The sequence below is a fragment of the Pyxicephalus adspersus genome, chromosome 1 (assembly GCF_032062135.1).
Source record: "Pyxicephalus adspersus chromosome 1, UCB_Pads_2.0, whole genome shotgun sequence".
NCBI lineage: Eukaryota > Metazoa > Chordata > Amphibia > Anura > Pyxicephalidae > Pyxicephalus > Pyxicephalus adspersus.
Window position 1 is genome coordinate 148,961,842 of NC_092858.1, and position 17,551 is coordinate 148,979,392.

The following is a 17,551-nucleotide window of genomic DNA, read 5'->3' on the forward strand; positions in this document are numbered from 1 at the left end:
TCTTTACCAGGGAATGTTTGGGGGAAAAGTCAAATTTACAGCTTCATAAATACACTAACAAGCATTTATAAATACTTGCAGAGTGTTCAATGGGATAAATAAATTTGTGTGCATGTATTGCAGGGTTTTTTATGATTTATTTATAAATGTGTTTTTTTTTAATAAACTAGACATACATTTAACTTAGGTAACCCTAACATTAGAACTATTTCCTAAACCTGTGGATACAATGATGATACAAATGAATGAACTCCTGTACAGCTCTTACATTGCTGGCCAGTGGGAAGAATGCCACTCTTACAGCCAAAAATCATTGATGCCAGGCACAGATTGCTCATTTCTTAAGGAACCTCTAGCAAACTCTGGAGGAAAGCTAGGGTTCCTCAAAACCTTGGATGAGGAACGCTGGTGGAGACTTAGCCTAAAAGGAATGCTGTTCCAAATTATCATTCAACTATGCAACCAATACAGCCTATGCAGCCCCCTTGTCTGTGCCTTGAGGGCTGCCTAAACCCCAATAAGCCCTTTACCTTGTAACAGGATCAGCCTTTCTTCATCTCTTTACCCCAGAGGAACCCTAAATTTTCTTGGGGATCTCCTGCAAAAATCAATTCACTGGGAGTCAGTGGTGAAAAATTGTCTTACACTGGTGGTAAGTGGGGAGAATTTCAGATTTCTATGTAGTGATCAGAATGCCACTCTTACAAACCATTAAGAAGATGATTACTGGCTCTGGTAAAGTTATGTACACATGTGCAATAATTGTCGTTGGAAGAATTCTTCACGATCCTTCTCAACAACAAATGACTGCACGATGCATAAATGAGTGCTGCACATACAGTGCCATTCTGCTCTATGGAGAGGGAGGGGGTGAACGATGGAGCGGCAGGATGGTGTTTGGATGATGGACGACGTGCCCTGTACACACACCAGATTCTCGTCCGATATCGGCCCTGAGCTGATTATTGGGCGAGAACCATTGGATGTGTGTACCTAGCCTAAGGAACGTTGGCCCCAGAACCAGGCTGGATCTATTACAGAGAAAGAGATCAATGAGTCACAGATCAAGGAACTCCTAACTCCATCTAGAGAACCCACAGGGATCTACAAATCCCTAGGTGAGAATGGTTGGTCCAGTTAAATCTGCTGTACCCGATCACCACAAACTGCATTCCAGCAATTCTCTCACTACGGTTTTCAAAAAACATTTTAAACCTCAGCATCATTTTCTTGTACCAACATCATTCAATTCTTTATTTATTCTTGCTGTCATGCTCTGTAAATGCAACAATTTGGGGGAGTTGCCATCAGACAATTTGATTGGTCAGAGTACACAATATGAATGATCACAAGACCATAGAAGATTGATAAAGCTGGGAAATGTCTTTTTATTTCCCATGAAGATATAAAAATAATCTCAACAGATTGTATTGGTTACCGCATGCAATGCATCCCCGCACTGGGCTGTCCTTCTTTTGCAAGGTTGGGAGGTATGACTTCAATGTATTGTATACTGTTCATTTTTATCTTTCCATATAAATCTGACAATTATTAGAGATGCCAAATGATAGTACAAAATGACACTTTATGAAAATGACATGCAAATTTATCAGCTTCAAAATGAACTAATCAAACTTTACAAGTTGCAGCATTTTCCTTGGTCAGTGCAGCTTGCATAACATTTGCATAAAGTTTCCAAGAGAGTTAAATTGTTCTTTATCTCTTTGACTGTCTCTAATAATTATTAATAATTGAGAAGACACAAAAATAAAATACATTATCTTTCCCTCAGACAATGTTATGATTTAATAAAGCTCTCTAAGACTGGAGAAGATAAACTATCATAGGAGAACCTGGGTGATCAAGCAAACCTGAAATGAATTTCTTAAAAAATAATTTGCTATTAATTGGTGTTAGTTTGTATTAATCCATTCTAGGTTCTCCCATGATAATCTATTTTCTACATATTTGGAGAACTTTAATAAATCAGGCCTAATGCCACTATCACCCCCCCCAGCAGATAAAGTCCTCTTTGTTCTGGCATCCTCAAATGTCATCATCTACATCATTTGAAAATGGGTGCTCCGTGGGAGTCATTACCTATCCCCAACTACCCCATTCTTTTCCCCCCATTCTTTCTGATGCTGTTTGAATTGTCCACCTGGCAGCTGTGCTTACCTGCAGAAATAAACTGGTGCATGTGCTGGCTGTATTTGCAATGCCCGACACAAGTCAGCAGTCTTTCAATTTATGAGCTGCTGCAAAAATAACAGTGCTACAGTTGGGTCCATGTGGAAGAAGAGACTGAGGACATGTCTCCATCTGCCTGCAGCAGAATAATATCTTCCTATCATAGAGCCAGTGAATGATTCCTTTAATAAGTACAGATTGGTGTTTTGTAATGCAGAATGTAGCTGTATATATAGTAGCAATGGGAATATATTAGTGTGATGCTGATCTTACAGTCGGTGGGTACCCTGGGCAGGATTACCTGCTCTGCCATTATCCCCGGCTTAGCCCCGCCCCGTGCACAGCACCTAGACACTGATAGCTATGTCTTCCAACCTAGCCCCGCCCATCTGTATTCGGATAGGCTGCTGTGACGTTACACCCGCTCGCCCCGCCCACCATTCGGAAGAAAGTTTTGCAGTGTCGGGATGGTGGGGCTCCGCGCTGTGTGATTGGGGGGACTGCTGAGCGGACACGTGATCAGGACGGGACCCCCCCTCAGGTGCACCATGTGGGACCCCCAGGAGTTCGAGCAGCACTGGCGGGCGGAGTTCCCGGGTGAGGAGGCTCCGGTGATGGAGCTCAGCTCGGTGGATGATATGCGGCGGGAGCTGGAGCGCTGCAGGGAGAAGCTGAAGACGCTGCAACGAGCGCTGGCCGGGGAGAAATTCAAAGTGCTGTACCTGGAGAGCGCCCTGTCCCGGGCCAGGCCCGTCCCCCGCCAGCGCTCCAAGGTGCCCCCCCCAACGCCCCCCAGGAAGGTGACAGTCCGGGGGCCCCCAACAGACCGGGACTTCCAGGACCCCGAGGGCAAAACCGAGAGCTTCGTCCTGAGCAACCTGCTGAGCAGCCTGGGGGAGCCGTGCAGGGGAATCCGGGGAGACCGGCTCCGAGTACCGGGGGGAGACTCCCCCACACCCCGCTCACCGGACAGAGCCAGCAACGGATACCTGAGCTCCGACCGGGAGGACGAAGACTCCATAGGTACCGGCACCGACATACACCGTGGGGGAGGGGCACCGACATATACCGTGGGGGAGGGACATACACTGTCATGACATATATATGTGGGAGTATACAATGACATGACATATATATGGGGGGGGGTATACACTGACATGATGTATATATAGGGGGGGTTGCTGTTTTGCACTTTCTAGTCCAGAGATGTCTGGAAGCTCCATGCCCTGGTTGCTGTTTAGCTGTACATGTGATCCCTCCATCATGTGACATAAGGCTTGTGTGTGATTGGTCATGTTATCTCTGACTGTAAAGTTGTAGTTAGCACTAATGATAAAATTAGATGACCCCCCCCCTCCCAAATCTTTCCTGTTCTGTGTTCTGATCAGACATTTGTATATAGACTGGCTGGGAGCAGTAATTAGTTATCAGTACGTGTAGGACGGTGACAGGGAGGATATAGAAGAAGATTTGTAATCACAAAGCATGCCGCACATTTCAGATCCTCCTGTAGGTGATAATCCCTCCATCTCTGTATTCACCACATGACCAGAAAGTGACAACGTTGTTCACCTCCCCCAGTCATAGATATGTTTCCAGAACATAAAGACATCCAATGATTAGGAGGATTACTTCTAATTGACATTTACTGACACATTCCCTGGTGGAGAATCAGTGAATTCCATTGACCCACATGGACCTGGAAGATTCCCCACCAGTGAATGGTAGATTCCCTGCTTAAATAATAGACCCCATTGTGTGGCCTGATTTAGGTGATCACCATAGGAGGTGGCAGCTGCTTGAAGGATTCCCAGATCCCGGCAGTCTCAGGAATGGGCACACACTGTGCAATGTTGTGTGAATCATGAGTAAATGACAATAGAAAGTGATAGTTGTAGTAGTAGTTTCCTGCGTGTGAACAAATCATTGTGAAACTGCAGCACTGCCAGGTTGTAATCTCTTAATGAATACATTCCATGTAAAGAGGACCTGTCATCCCAGTTGTAACATCATATAGAAAGGAGGCTTCTCTTTTATATAATGGAATAAATGTGTTTTTTTCTCACATTTTGGGGAGCCCCCTCTTCTTCTGTTGTCATTGCCACGGCTATAAAGACTTCTGTTGAGCATACGTCTCGTCACTTCTGTGCATGGGCCGGGCATGGGTCATCAATAGGCTTTCCTGCTTTATATTATTTATACAATTGCAGGAAAAAAACATGGCCCGATATCATACCTGTGCTGTGCAAGATCAAGAGATTCAAAGAACTTGGAAGAAAAAGGTGACCGCGCTGGATAGAATGGGGAACGCCAGAAAGATGAATGAAGCCGAGACAACGCAGGATTCACTGTGATCAGTTTGTGGAAGGATGGAAGGATTTTCTTTTTTTTTTGTGAAAGTTGTGCTATAAATATGTTGAAGTATCAATGTGTACTGTGGCAGAAAAGAAAGTAACCTGAAGCAGAATTGTTTTTGGTTTCTTTATTGCTGTTTCTTTCCTGAGAATATAAAACAATCCAGGCATGTGTGCTATTCATACAAAGCTGTCACTGGCCGGATTTGTCCTTCAGAAGGCAACAAAAGGAGATAAAAAGTGGTTGTGTCCCTGGTTTTGTAGTCCTTTCATAGTGGAGATTGTGATTGTTCCGGAGTGCACGGAGAAGGAATATAAAGGAGGTGGAAGCCTTGTGTGAAGCCGTGACTTCATTGCTGGAAATCTGACTGCAACCTCCTTCTGTAAAGTCCGCAATACAAGTCGCCTGATCTACGGCTTCTGTCCACCAATGTGTTCCACAGTGGTGAGCACTAAAATCATTGGACAAGTCACACTTGTGTGCAGTGCCTGTGTGCAGTGCCCATGTGTTCCTTAACTTACCAGGAGGCGAAAATTTGAATTTGGGGACTTTAAAATGGCCACATCATAATGTCCCCATATGGCAATATTGCTTTATTTAATGTCCGGTCCTTGCCTGTTCTTTGCTAATCTCTAGCCCAGGGTTTCTCAGCCAGGGTTCCTCCAGAGGTTGCTGGAGCAAAAAGTAATTTGTACCTCTCAGTTAGCACTGACACCAATTTTTGGTTACCTATGACCGAAGACATTCTTCTCACTGGCCAGCAATATAAGAGGCATTCATCCTCCTGACCACCGTACTAATGGTGAGATGTGGATATAGTAATCATAGCAGGGGGTTCCCCCAAGACCTAAAAAGTTATTTTAAGAGTTTCCCCCATGTTAAAGATTGAGTAATACTGCTCCAGCCTGTTACATTTGGGTTTCAGTATTTTCTGAGGCCCAGATGTGGAACAAGTATGCAAATCAAGCTCTGACTTCATTCGGGGTTTGTAGTATTTCTCCAGTTTAATGACTCGGAGAATATTGAAACCAGAGTCAGCTGACAGCTGTAAAATAGGTCAGTGGTGGCACCCCTGTAATTCCCTCAGGCAGATTCCCTTTAATTGCCTTCTGTCCCCTTGCTTACTTCCTGCTCAGTGACCACATTAAACGTTAGGGTAAATCTATGCAGGAAGTAGAAAACTTCATTTTTTTTTTATTTAAACCCCCTTGTTTCTTTGCAGTATAACATTCACCCCAGGCAGGGGTATTGATTTGGGTGTTAGGTAAAGATGTAAATTCACTTTTTGTGCCTAGGGTGGTTGTATAAAGCCTGAAGGAAATCTGCAGCACTGAGATGTAGCACATACAAAATAGGAAACAAATAAAAAGTGTCTGATATTGCTAGTGCTGTGACACTTTAATTTACAGTAAGTGCATCTGCACTTGTAGTTTTCCCTTAGTCTGCAAAATACCTTTGATCCTGCCATTGAAGCCCAAACAGTGTAGCTTCCTATGCTACGTCCCCTCTCCTCCTCCTGTGTGTCTGTTTCTGTCTGTCATTTGCAAACCTTGTTTAATGTACAACGTTGCGTAACATGTTGGCGCTATATTAATACTGTTTAATAATGGGGCGGCAGCGATACTGCTGCAATCATTAGGGAGTTGTCACTCAACACAGTTGTCAGTCATCACCTGGCCATGCCCAGCCCCGCCTACTGCTTTCTTGCTTGACAGCACTGCTTCTAAAACCCTCCACTGTCACCTGCAGTGTCTGGGAGGGGGAGCATGTGAGACACAAATGAAGAAGGATTTAGTTCAGTCAGGAAAGTTATAGAAAGTTTCTGTTTATAAGTCTTGTGCATAACACAGGAAACTAATTTGGTGCTTGTTTAGACTTTTCTATATATAAGCTTTTAGTTGTACTCTTATAATAAAAGAAAAAGTGTATTTTGCACAGTGCTTTAGCAGAGTGAATGCCTTTATGTAAGGGTTTACTTTTACTTTTTAATAAAAAATAGGCCTTTCACCTAGCTGGTGCTTCTTCCTAACTCTTTGGTGTTCTTTTTAGAATATAGCACACGTTTGTCCTGGTAATTTATCCGTATGGCTGTTGGCTCATGCTTGTATTGCGGGCATTTGACATCGAATCACATCTTGCTGCAGGTTACTGCCTGGCAGAGCGGAGAATCCTGTCTGGGACCACGGCCCAGTCTGTCTCCTACTGTTCTTTCTTCCGCTCTGAAGTTGTTTGGAGGATGGAAACCTCTTCATTCATGCAGTTACTTAGGAAACCAATGCAGTCAGAAGTAGGGCATTCCCTGGGATTTGCATAATTTTGGCCAAAGTCCAGGGTCTTTCTAACGCTTAATCGCACACTTTGTCATGTTTGGTATGATGGGTAATAGACTATGTCTTTGTAACGTAAGTAAATGCACAATCGTCCTGACTGGCTGGCACGTTAAATGATGACAACTTACACAACTTAACCTCTTCTCCGTATTCCTCCCACTCTTCTGTTCCATGCACAAAACTTTTGCTGCATCCAAAAACATCAGTATAGATGCCCGTGTTCTAGTTTTGTTTTCATCTGGTGCAGAAATGTCATTTTCACCCTCTTCACTGGTGGTGGACAGATTTCACCACGAAAAGATGTAGCACTTCTCTATGTAGTATTTTTCTAGGATGGGCCCCTGAGCAGGTGAGTCTGCAGGGGACTTTGCTGGGATAGGGTAAGTATTGTAGCCAGAGTAGCCGGCTTTTTAAAAAAAAAAAATTACTGAGCAGTGCATTCTTTTTTTTTTATTTTATTCATTAAGCAAATTGCATTTTACAAAATAATAGACAAGAGCTATAACAAAGTGTCAAAACCAAAAAAGTGAACATCAAATATAAACATTGTGTGTAGGGGGGAGTAACCACAAACACACACAAGTTAGGGACAAGGGAGGAAAGCTGGGAGAAGAAGCAAAAATAACATTTTACATTACTCATGTGATCAGTAATGAAAAAACACAAACTTTCATAAAGGGCGATTAGACAAATCCAGCCTGGGATAGATAACAAACCTAGTCTGGAGAACTGTTTTACAACAGAACCATGTAGAAAAGAAACTCTAGTCAGTGGCATGGATGTAGGTTAGACTCATCCACAGTAGAGGGGGACCTGGCCACATTTACCAAATGTCCTACTGCTAAACTTTTGTAGGACTTTATTAAACAATCAATATGGTGAAGCAAGAAAAGCTGGATCATCTGGAACATGACAGTGTGTAATTTGTTGGATAATATCCCAAACCCAAAAAGGCCTAAGAATTAAACAAGACTAAAGCGTGTGATATTGTACCTCTTGCACCAACACATCTCCAGCAGAATGTATTCTTTACTTCTTTTGCTCAAGCTGGAGTTGGGCTTTAAGGTAAACTCATCAAAAACCTAGGAAATTGAGAAAGTGTAGAAAAACAACAGATATTAAGTTCAATAGAACAGCTTAATAGAACAATCTGTAATTCCCGAGATAAAGGCATCTTGCAGATTTAGATTTTTTTCCTGTAAAAGTCACCATAATCCTTTTCCCCCTGACAATCTTTGGTATTGCTTGAGGTCAATCACCACATTAAAGCACAAATAAAGACATTTGTAAAACATCTGGGGTAGGACAAACTGTTGGTTTCACAGTACTTGGCTATATGTATGACTGGATCTACTGATTATGATGTGGAAACCTTAGTGTGTTTTTTTTCATCATATGCTCACTTTGAAATGCCCAGGTTTGTTACAGAAGTACTTTAAAGCAGAACTATACATTAAAATTGTTAGCAGGCAGGTTGGTTATTGCAGAATGGACTGATTCTGTCCCTTCTGCAATAAAAGAATACATTTCTGCCTGTTTACAGTTTCTTCTTTAATGTACACTGAGCTGTGCATGTGTATGATTCCAGGCATGCCTGACTGCCGGAAATATATTAACTAGCACGTGCATGTTCGGCAGTTCTGTCAATCAGGCCTGGGCAAGCAAGGTGGCCAATGTCAGAGCAAGGAGAGGTGAGCATATTTTAAATGTTGCAAACAGGCAGGTATGTTTATTTTATTGCAGAAGAAACATCACCTGTCCCTTCTGCAATAGACAACCTGCCTGCTTTCATAATTTCTAATGTTTAGTTCCACAATAACATAACTATAGTGGTAACTTTCTTGTCATACATTTGATGATCATAGCATATTTCTTCACACTCGGTCATTTGGATCATAATATTATGCTTTATATCTCAGCTTGTTGTTTTCAAGAAAAGGCCATGTGAATGGAAGCAGCTTCAGTTCATGTTTGGGTGAGGCAAACTATGCCTGATATTTGGCAGTGGAGTGGGTGGAAGTCACAGAAGACGGGCGTGACACATTCATTGGCACATGCAGAAAAGGAAATGAACCATGGACCTTGGTAGGCAGCCATTGATGACAAGTGTGGAATTGTGTTGACAATCTTGTGGTGTTTTAAATTATTCAAAGGAAACTGCAATATCAAATATATTTTTTAAAGCCTTGCAGTCTATTTGAAATCACTGTTTATGTTGTCTTTTTGTTTGGGGGGGGGGCATTTTAATAAAATCCCTAGGGGAAGAGGCACAGCAGAGCCTTTTTATAAACATGGCCCTGGACTTGTTCATGGCTACGTCAGAGCTTTCACAAAAAGAGGCAGCGTTAGCATGTCATCTCTTCCATAACCAATCCAGCCAATAAGAGGTTATTTCTATAGAATAAAATAAATCATAAAAGTATTATTTTCTGCCCTGGTTCCTGTTGATCACTGGGCACCAGGAATTCATAGCAAATATACAATAATGTGGTAAATATATTAAAGTACCATAAACACAACCTGCATACCGCTGTTTTCTTGGCCATCATCAGTATGGTGCTGGAACCTCGACCAGGACACTATCTGCATGAAATTTGTTTGTTCACCCCATATTTATTTGGATTTCCTCTAGGCCCTCCAGTTTGCTTTGGAGCACGCTTCTGGGCAGCAAAAAACGGAACCTTTCTGTCCTTTTGAGATTCCTTCTTGTTCCCTTTTTGGTTAGCTAATTTTTTGGCAGCTGATTCCCCTTTTCTCCTGTGCTTGCTAATCTCAATGGATACATGATACAGGAGATCCAAGGGGTCACAGTCATCAAGAAGCGGTTTTCCACCGCACGGCCGAAACCTTCCTGCATGGTGACAGAAACAGGGCTGCCTTGCACTGGTTTCACGAGTGAGCCGCTAAACCTCCACTACTTCTCATCCCCAGCCTGACTGTCTGAACCACATTCCAAAACCATGCAGTTTGATTATTTGGCTTCCCCCAAAAATTGGCCCTAGACTCTGTTAGTGACTTATAACTACAGTAGGGACATTTGTGACATTTGTGATTTTTGAGGGACACTAGTCACATGACTTTAGACTCCATAATAAGCCCGCTCTGTACAAATACAAGTTAATAATATTAATGGGTTCTGTGGAAAAGGGTTATGGTTTAGGGCGGACATATAACCAGAGCTTATGGTGAGGCAGGTAGGGTAAAAGGAACCAAAAGGAAATCTGCTAAATAATACAAATGACCAAATAGCTCTTTTTGCATTGGTTTATGTTTAGGCTTTTTAGAGAACCTGCCTAGTTATTATTATTATTATACAGTATTTATATAGCGCCATCATATTACGCAGCGCTGTACATAGTCATGTCACTAACTGTCCCTCAAAAGAGCTCACAATCTAATGTACCTACCATAGTCATATGTGATTATTATAGTCTAAGGTCAATTGTTAGGAAGTCAGGTAACCTAACTGCATGTTTTTTGGGATGTGGGAGGAAACCGGAGTACACGGAGGAAACCCACGCAGACACGGGGAGAACCTGCAAACTCCATGCAGATAATGTCCTGGCTGGGGATTGAACCTGGGACTTAGCGCTGCAAAGGCTGGAGTGCTAACCCCTGAGCCACCGTGCTGCCCACACATAGTTGTATAAAAGCTATATATGTAATGCAAAATATAGAAATGTGAAACATCAAGCATGTGAAAATGTGATATTACCTGCATAGTAATGTATGTGCACACAGTAAGAACCTCTGTCAATGGACTTCACGTCTGGCCCATTGACCAAAATTTAATATCAAAGTGAGATTTATTTACTATTTAAAAACCTTCATAAGTCATTGATGGGTGCTTGTGACCTATATTAGACCTGTATTTTTAGGTTTCCTGTTTGCTTTGAACTTCCACCCTAAGGTGATACAATGTGTTGTAGTTTGCAGGATACAATCTGCATGGAGTTTGCAGGTTCTCCCCGTGTCTGTGTGGGTTTCCTCCAGGTACTCCGGTTTCCTCCCACATCCCAAAAACATGCAGTTAGATTAATTGGCTTGTCACGACTATGGACTTTGTACAGCATGTATAATAATAATAATAATATTAATAGAGTTTATATGTAGCTTTATTATTTTCAATTGACAATTGGTTTTATAACTAATGATATACTGTATTTAGACGGATCAATCATATTTGCCTAATACAAGGCTATAAAACTATGAGAACAATGCTCTACCTATGTGAGTGATAAAAGTTATGCAGAGTAATGTCACTATATCACTACGATACCTATGTACTAATGACTGACCAGGGACAACCACCTAAGGCAGAGGACACAGCGTGTCTGTGTGTTCAGCAATCCTTTGTTCTACTGTCCTAGAAATCCAGAGTGTGTATGTAGCTTAGGATAAGAACTTGTAGGCTTAAAAACCGTTTGAAGTAACCTAGGAAGTGTACGGAGGGCAAATAAACTTCTTATAGGATCAGTCTGTGTGTTTTTTGTACTTCACTAAAAGAATTCAAAACCTATCTGTACCTCAAGCAGGGGTGTAGTGGGGTGGGCACGCTGTGCCCTAACTGTTTTCCGGAATGATGCGCTTACATAACAATGATGCGCATGCGTGCTCGCCATGGATAGTACCGTGCCCCCTCTTGAATGGAAGCTGCTGCTCGAGGAACTTTGCACTTGAATTCTTTACATATCTAAATTCTGTGGCTACTCTTGCTATTGTTCTTGGGGGTTATTATTTATTCATTTAAGATTCTCTTTATTTGGAGTTATTTATTTATGATAATTATCTTATTTCTCCAAATAAAATTTGTATAATGTTAATTACATCACAAATCTACGATTCTGGCTATGGCAAAGAAAGAGAACCAAACAAACAGGTAGTTTAAGCCAGACATGCCCGCCTAAAACTCCAAATCATAAGGAACATGTCAAACATAAAGTCCATGTAGCTCCATCTTTTGCAGATTTTCAATGTGTGAAAGATTTGCAATCTGATCGTAATTTCCTGAATGCGTTGGAAAAAAAAAAACATTGTGACCAAAACGGAAATGAACCACTATGAGCCATATAAGATATCGCTATCACTGGATTGTCCTGTTTACGCTTCATTTTTCATTTTTGATGAGAAGCTGCAGTTACAAGTTTTTTTTTTTTAACAGAGTTAATTTCCAGGGAATGACTAAAGCTTCCACACATACCTAGTATTATGTAACATGGGGCAAATCTTCTGTTGAGCCCTGAAATATATAGCTACCACAATATAGTGATCTTCCATATTAAAAGATCACAAGAATAGGTTGAGGGTTCTGGAATACATACTTGGAGTGTGTGTCTCCATAGACAGGTATTTCCCTGGTTCAATAAATCTTGCTGGGCCACCTGAACTGTAGTCACAATTTGTATTCATGGGTAACCAGAATAGGCTAAGGCTACGTACACATGTGCACTAATTGTCATTGAAAACAAACTGATTGTTCAATAATCATTGACAAAAAAGTGCACAACGACTGGCCAACGACACCGATGAACGAGGATTGTCGCCAGAAACAAACGACCGTCCTGGCGGATCCGTTTGGGGTGATGATGGTTCGCTATCTATTGTGTGTATGGTCCTTCACTGATCGTGGATTATTCTCAAACGAACGTATCTAGTGTGTGCATATTTTTAGTGGATTATATTTGAACGTATCATTACAGCATGTACATTCAAATTAATCATGAATAATGGTTGATTTGTCGTTAGTCGTTCGTTTTCTAATGACAAATATTGCACATGTGTACCTAGCCGAAGTGTCCCAGGGTACACACGTGGTTGTATGCTTCTCCCTAGATCATCCTTTCCATGGCTTTGACTTGTAGATTGTCAGAAGTTCCAGGTTAGGTAGAAAGATATTTTATATTTTTTTTCTTGTATAAAGGATATACTGCTATACCATATATCCATGCATAGAGATAAATGTACAGTTAGTTACCACTGCTCCTATTTATTGGTTTAAATTGCGTCTTGGCTTCTACAGTTCCCCATTTCTGCAACAGACTATATGCAGATACTGTTCATTATAAGGGCCTTTGTATAAGGGTCCCTATAAGAAGTTGTACTAATTAAAGAAATTTTATTCTGTACCTAAAGGTCAGAGCTTCTCTTTTTTCAAAGTAAGTTCCTTCTCAGTGAGTAGATACAACCAGAGATGTATTTGTCTCTTAAAAAATGGTTCCTGGATGGTCAGGCAGTGTGTAGGCAGTTGCAGAGGAGAAATACAGATTCCTCTTTCATGTGTGCTTGATGCTTGATGATTGTGTCATGAATTTAGCCTTTTGTTGTGCAAATCGTGTGGCCAATGTGTGGGAAAAAGAGCATGGCAAAAAAATGTAAATGAGACGTAAAAAACATTCCTTGTTGCCAATAGGCAGCCATTGAATTATTTCTCATTTTTGTCTAGATGAGTGTTCAGAACATAAAACTTGTGGTAGTTTAACTTTACTCTACCCTTAGCTATTTTTTTTATGTTGGATGGAAATCTAAGGGATAAACTCCAGTAGGAAGACATAGTGCACTTCTGTTTGTATTAACATATTCTTTTTCATTTAAGTAATGTAAGTGCTAGAATTTAACCTGGTATTAGCCTCTGTTTGCACTGTAAACAAGAACATAGGCTTAAGTAAGGAGAAGCAGAACAAAAAGACAGTATGGTGTGCTGCTTTGCAAGGAGCATTCAGATAGAAGTGTCAGTGATGAGTTTATCAGCCTGCATCATCTCCTTTCACTGTCCAGTTACAAGCTGGAAAGAAACCTGTAAGTGTTACTGAACGGCAGCTGGGTGGAATAAGGTCACCTGCCAGTTAGTGCTTTGTAAATCATAGAACTGGATGTGCAGAAATATGAATCATTTGGCAGGTTATACAGTCAACTATATTATTATACAGTATTTATATAGAGCCAACATATTATGCTGCGTTGTGCAAAGTACATAGTGTTCTCATTAGCTGTCTCTCGAGGGGACTCACGGTGTTCCCCCGGGAGAACCTGCAAACTCCATGCAGATAATGTCCTGGCCAAGATTCAAACCTGGGACCTAGTGCTGCAAAGGCCAGAGTGCTAACCACTGAGCCACCATGCTGCCCACAATATGAATCCCATTTGTGCAATCAGCTGCTAGCCCGGAGCAGGGCTTTAATGTCACATTGATTATTCTGCTACTGGTACAAACTAAAGGATGTGTTTTAGATAAAAGCCACAAACTCTGCACAGACACTAGAATTACCATGATTGTGTCTACTCTAAGCAAGCATGTCAGTCTTAAGCTATGTAGACACGTGCAAAAATTTTGACGTTGGAAAGGATCTTTCATGATCCTTTCCAACGACTAACGACTGCACGATGCATGAACGAGTGTTGTACATACAGCAGTGTTCTATGGAGAGGGGAGGGGGAGAATGACAGAGCGGAGCCCCGCTGCGCTCTCCCCCCTTCATTTGCATTGTGATTGTTCGTCGTCCGTAAATACACCAGGACGGTTGTTCGGACGATGAGCGCTGTACACATGCAAGATTCTCGTCCAATATTGGCCCTGAGCTGATTATCGGACGAGAACTATTGAATGTGTGTACCTAGCCTTAGGAAGTGGATCTTCCCCCACCTTTTAGATTGCAAGCTCTTCTGGGCAGGGTCCTCCCCTCCTCCTATGTCACTGTCTGTATCTGTCTGTCATTTGCAATTTGTTGTCGCTATATAAATACTGTTTAATAATTATGGCGACCTTGAATAATAGCTGACAAAACATGGCTCTGTATGTATGGAGAGGAAGGCAGAAGAAGGCATTGTCAGGGAAATGATCTTTCTGAGAGATGTTAGATGTGCATAAGTACTACTTAGCATGCATTCACTTAACATTAAAAATCTATCTAATGATCTGTTCTTTATACAGTGTAGTGTAGGGGGTTTACATTTAATTCATAAATTCCCTTACGGTTTCTCATGTAAGTAAATGAACGCTGATGTCAGGAGGGCTTCTCAGTGACAGTGAATCATTGCTTGAAAGGCCTGAAAATCAAGGTGCCTTAAATCACAGGAAGTCACAACCTAATATTAGGGGGTTTCATCTTTTCGTTTCTGTATTCATCTTTTGCATACTATGGTGGTTAAAAGGTGCTGTTTTCTGTAAATAAATATGAATATTTGAGCAGCATAGAGTGCAGTCCCCTCTTCACTGAAACTTTGGGTAATATGAGATGCTGTTGGGATGAATTGTCTATTGGTTTCTTGATGAAGGAAAGGTTATCGGCATTTTCTGTGGCTATGATTCATTTAATACCTAGTACCCTGCCATGGAGGTTCTTTTTGGATTCCTCATGTCCTTCCTGTTATAGAGTAACACTATTCCATCTGTCTCCCAAAAAGGGTGTCTTTCTTGTTACATATTCTTACAATGGAAATTACAAGAGGCTGATTTAATAAAAATTAAGATTGTAAACTATTGTAACCCTCAAGAACCTTGCTCTGAGACAAGCCTTGGACTGACGGCCATCTTTTAGCAAAGAAAGGGATGTTCCCCTCTCTATAAGAAAGTATGTTGAATGATATTATTATTATTATTATTATTAATAATAGCCTTTATATTGGATGAAAGCTCTGGGGAGTGTACATAAGAAGGACACGCAATCTGAAGTGGGGTAACCACCATCTTTGGAGAGCATACATATGTCAGGAAGTGGATAAAAGTTGGGTGTTTATAATCTTTTAGGTGAAATTGTTGCTGGAAAGTTAGTGTTGAACAAACACATATTTTTATGTTATAGATGTGTTGTGCATTTATTGTTGATGCCTAGGGCTTACTCAAATCAACTGTCACTATCCTAATTATTTTACTATTTCCTGAAGAAAGCTTTACTCCCCAAAGAATCTGCTTGGAAACTGTCCCTTCCAGAAATCAGTCCCCTAGGTTCCTATGCAGTTCTTACTGCTGACAAACCACATTTGTATCCTGAATGAAAACATTAAGGCCCGTGCAGGGGAAACTAAGTAAGAGTGTGTATATATATATTTTTTGCTTCCTTTCAGCAGTTATTGCGCTTCTCCGTGCAAAATACATTGATAGCTGAGCCTAAAGGTTTGTTTTGTAAACAAACCCATGTGATGAATATGATCAGCTATCATTGTGATTACATGATTGAGAAACACAAGCACGGTGCGAGCAAAAGCTACTGATGACAGAAGACTTCTAGTTCCATGACTATAAATGTTTCTTCAGCCAAAGACACAGTTCTACAAGGGGAACCAATTAATATTATTATTACAAAGTATTTATATAGCGCCATCATGTTATGCAGTGCTCTACAAAGTCCATAATCATGACACTAATTGTCCCTCAAAGGGGATCACAATCTAATTTCCCTACCCTAGTCATATGTCATTACTATAGTCTGAGGACAATTTTTGAGGGTAAATCAATTAACCTAACTACATGAAACCGGAGTGCCCAGAGGAAAGCCACGCAAACATGGGGAGAACGTAAAAACTCTGCTGCAAAGGCCAGAGTGCTAACATCTGAGCCAACCATCCTGCCCACAAGTTGCATGCGACAAGAACTTAAGCAATGTTGAGTAATCTTACTATACAATAAAATCTACTTAAAGAGGAAGTAAACTCAAAAAAGGCCAAAACAACAACAAAAAAAAAAAAATACAGTTACCTTCAATCCCGCAGTGCAGTCGATCAGTCCGTCGGTCTCTTCCATCGGGTCCCGTGTCGTCCCAGAATCCGCAGTGAGATCGGCAGGTTTTTTCCCCCAACTACGTTACCCGATCTCGTGCCTGGGTCAGGTGATGTAGCCTGGAGCGCCAGCCCAATGACAGATGTCGGGACGACGCGGGACCCAATGAATGAGACCTTCGGACTGATCGTATCCACTGCAGGATTGAAGGTAAGTGTATTTTTTTTGTTTTGTCCATTGAGTTTAGTTCATCTTTAACAGATCCATTAATTCTCTCCCAAGACCAGCACCATCATTCATATCAATGAGAATCCTCATATGTGTGCTCATAGCTTAAAGGCCAGTTCCAAAAACAAACATACAGGTTTGTATGAATACTGGTGAAATCCATCTTTACAATTTTATCTCTTTGGGATTCCAGTGGCAATTTGTCCCCATAAGAACTGCTATATAGCCAGCTATGTGGCTGTTGCAAAGCCGTATAATGGTGTCCATCCATCCAGCATTCATTAGGTTCATTTTATTGTCCAGATGACACAATTTTTGAAGCCAATAAATAATGGTAATAGTGTTGTTAGATTTGTATGATTTTTAGATATTCAGAAAATGTAAAAAAAGAATACATGTGAAATAATAAATCTGTCAATAACCACTGAAAGGGTAAAAATTATTCTTTTAATCTGTCTTGCTACTCATCTGTCATCTAATGCTTTTTTCATCACGGGCACCTCATTATTGTTTTCATCTGATGATCACAAATCATTTTTCCTTTTGGGCTGAACCTGACTTTGTAATGACTTCTAAGGAATAATTGAGTAACAGTTTCACAACTCCACATCTGACATTAGGGCAGTAAAAAAAGGCAAAGGCTCAGGATTTTACATTTAATTTTCTATCCAGCTGAGCAGGTGAAGTCTTCAGACATTTCTGAACATTCACTGACTGAATGCAAAGTACTGAGATA

At 41.1% G+C, this 17,551-nt stretch overlaps 1 protein-coding gene across 1 annotated transcript in view; it reads left to right on the forward strand.

Moving 5' to 3' along the window:
- Nucleotides 1-2,631: 2,631 nt before the first annotated feature.
- Nucleotides 2,632-17,551, forward strand: part of ABR (ABR activator of RhoGEF and GTPase) — a 243,946-nt gene continuing 229,026 nt past the window's right edge. Inside the window, exon 1 of the mRNA XM_072417685.1 lies at nucleotides 2,632-3,213. Within this exon, the coding sequence (XP_072273786.1) occupies nucleotides 2,739-3,213 (475 nt within the window). The 5' untranslated portion in view covers nucleotides 2,632-2,738. The remainder of the gene's footprint in view (nucleotides 3,214-17,551) is intronic.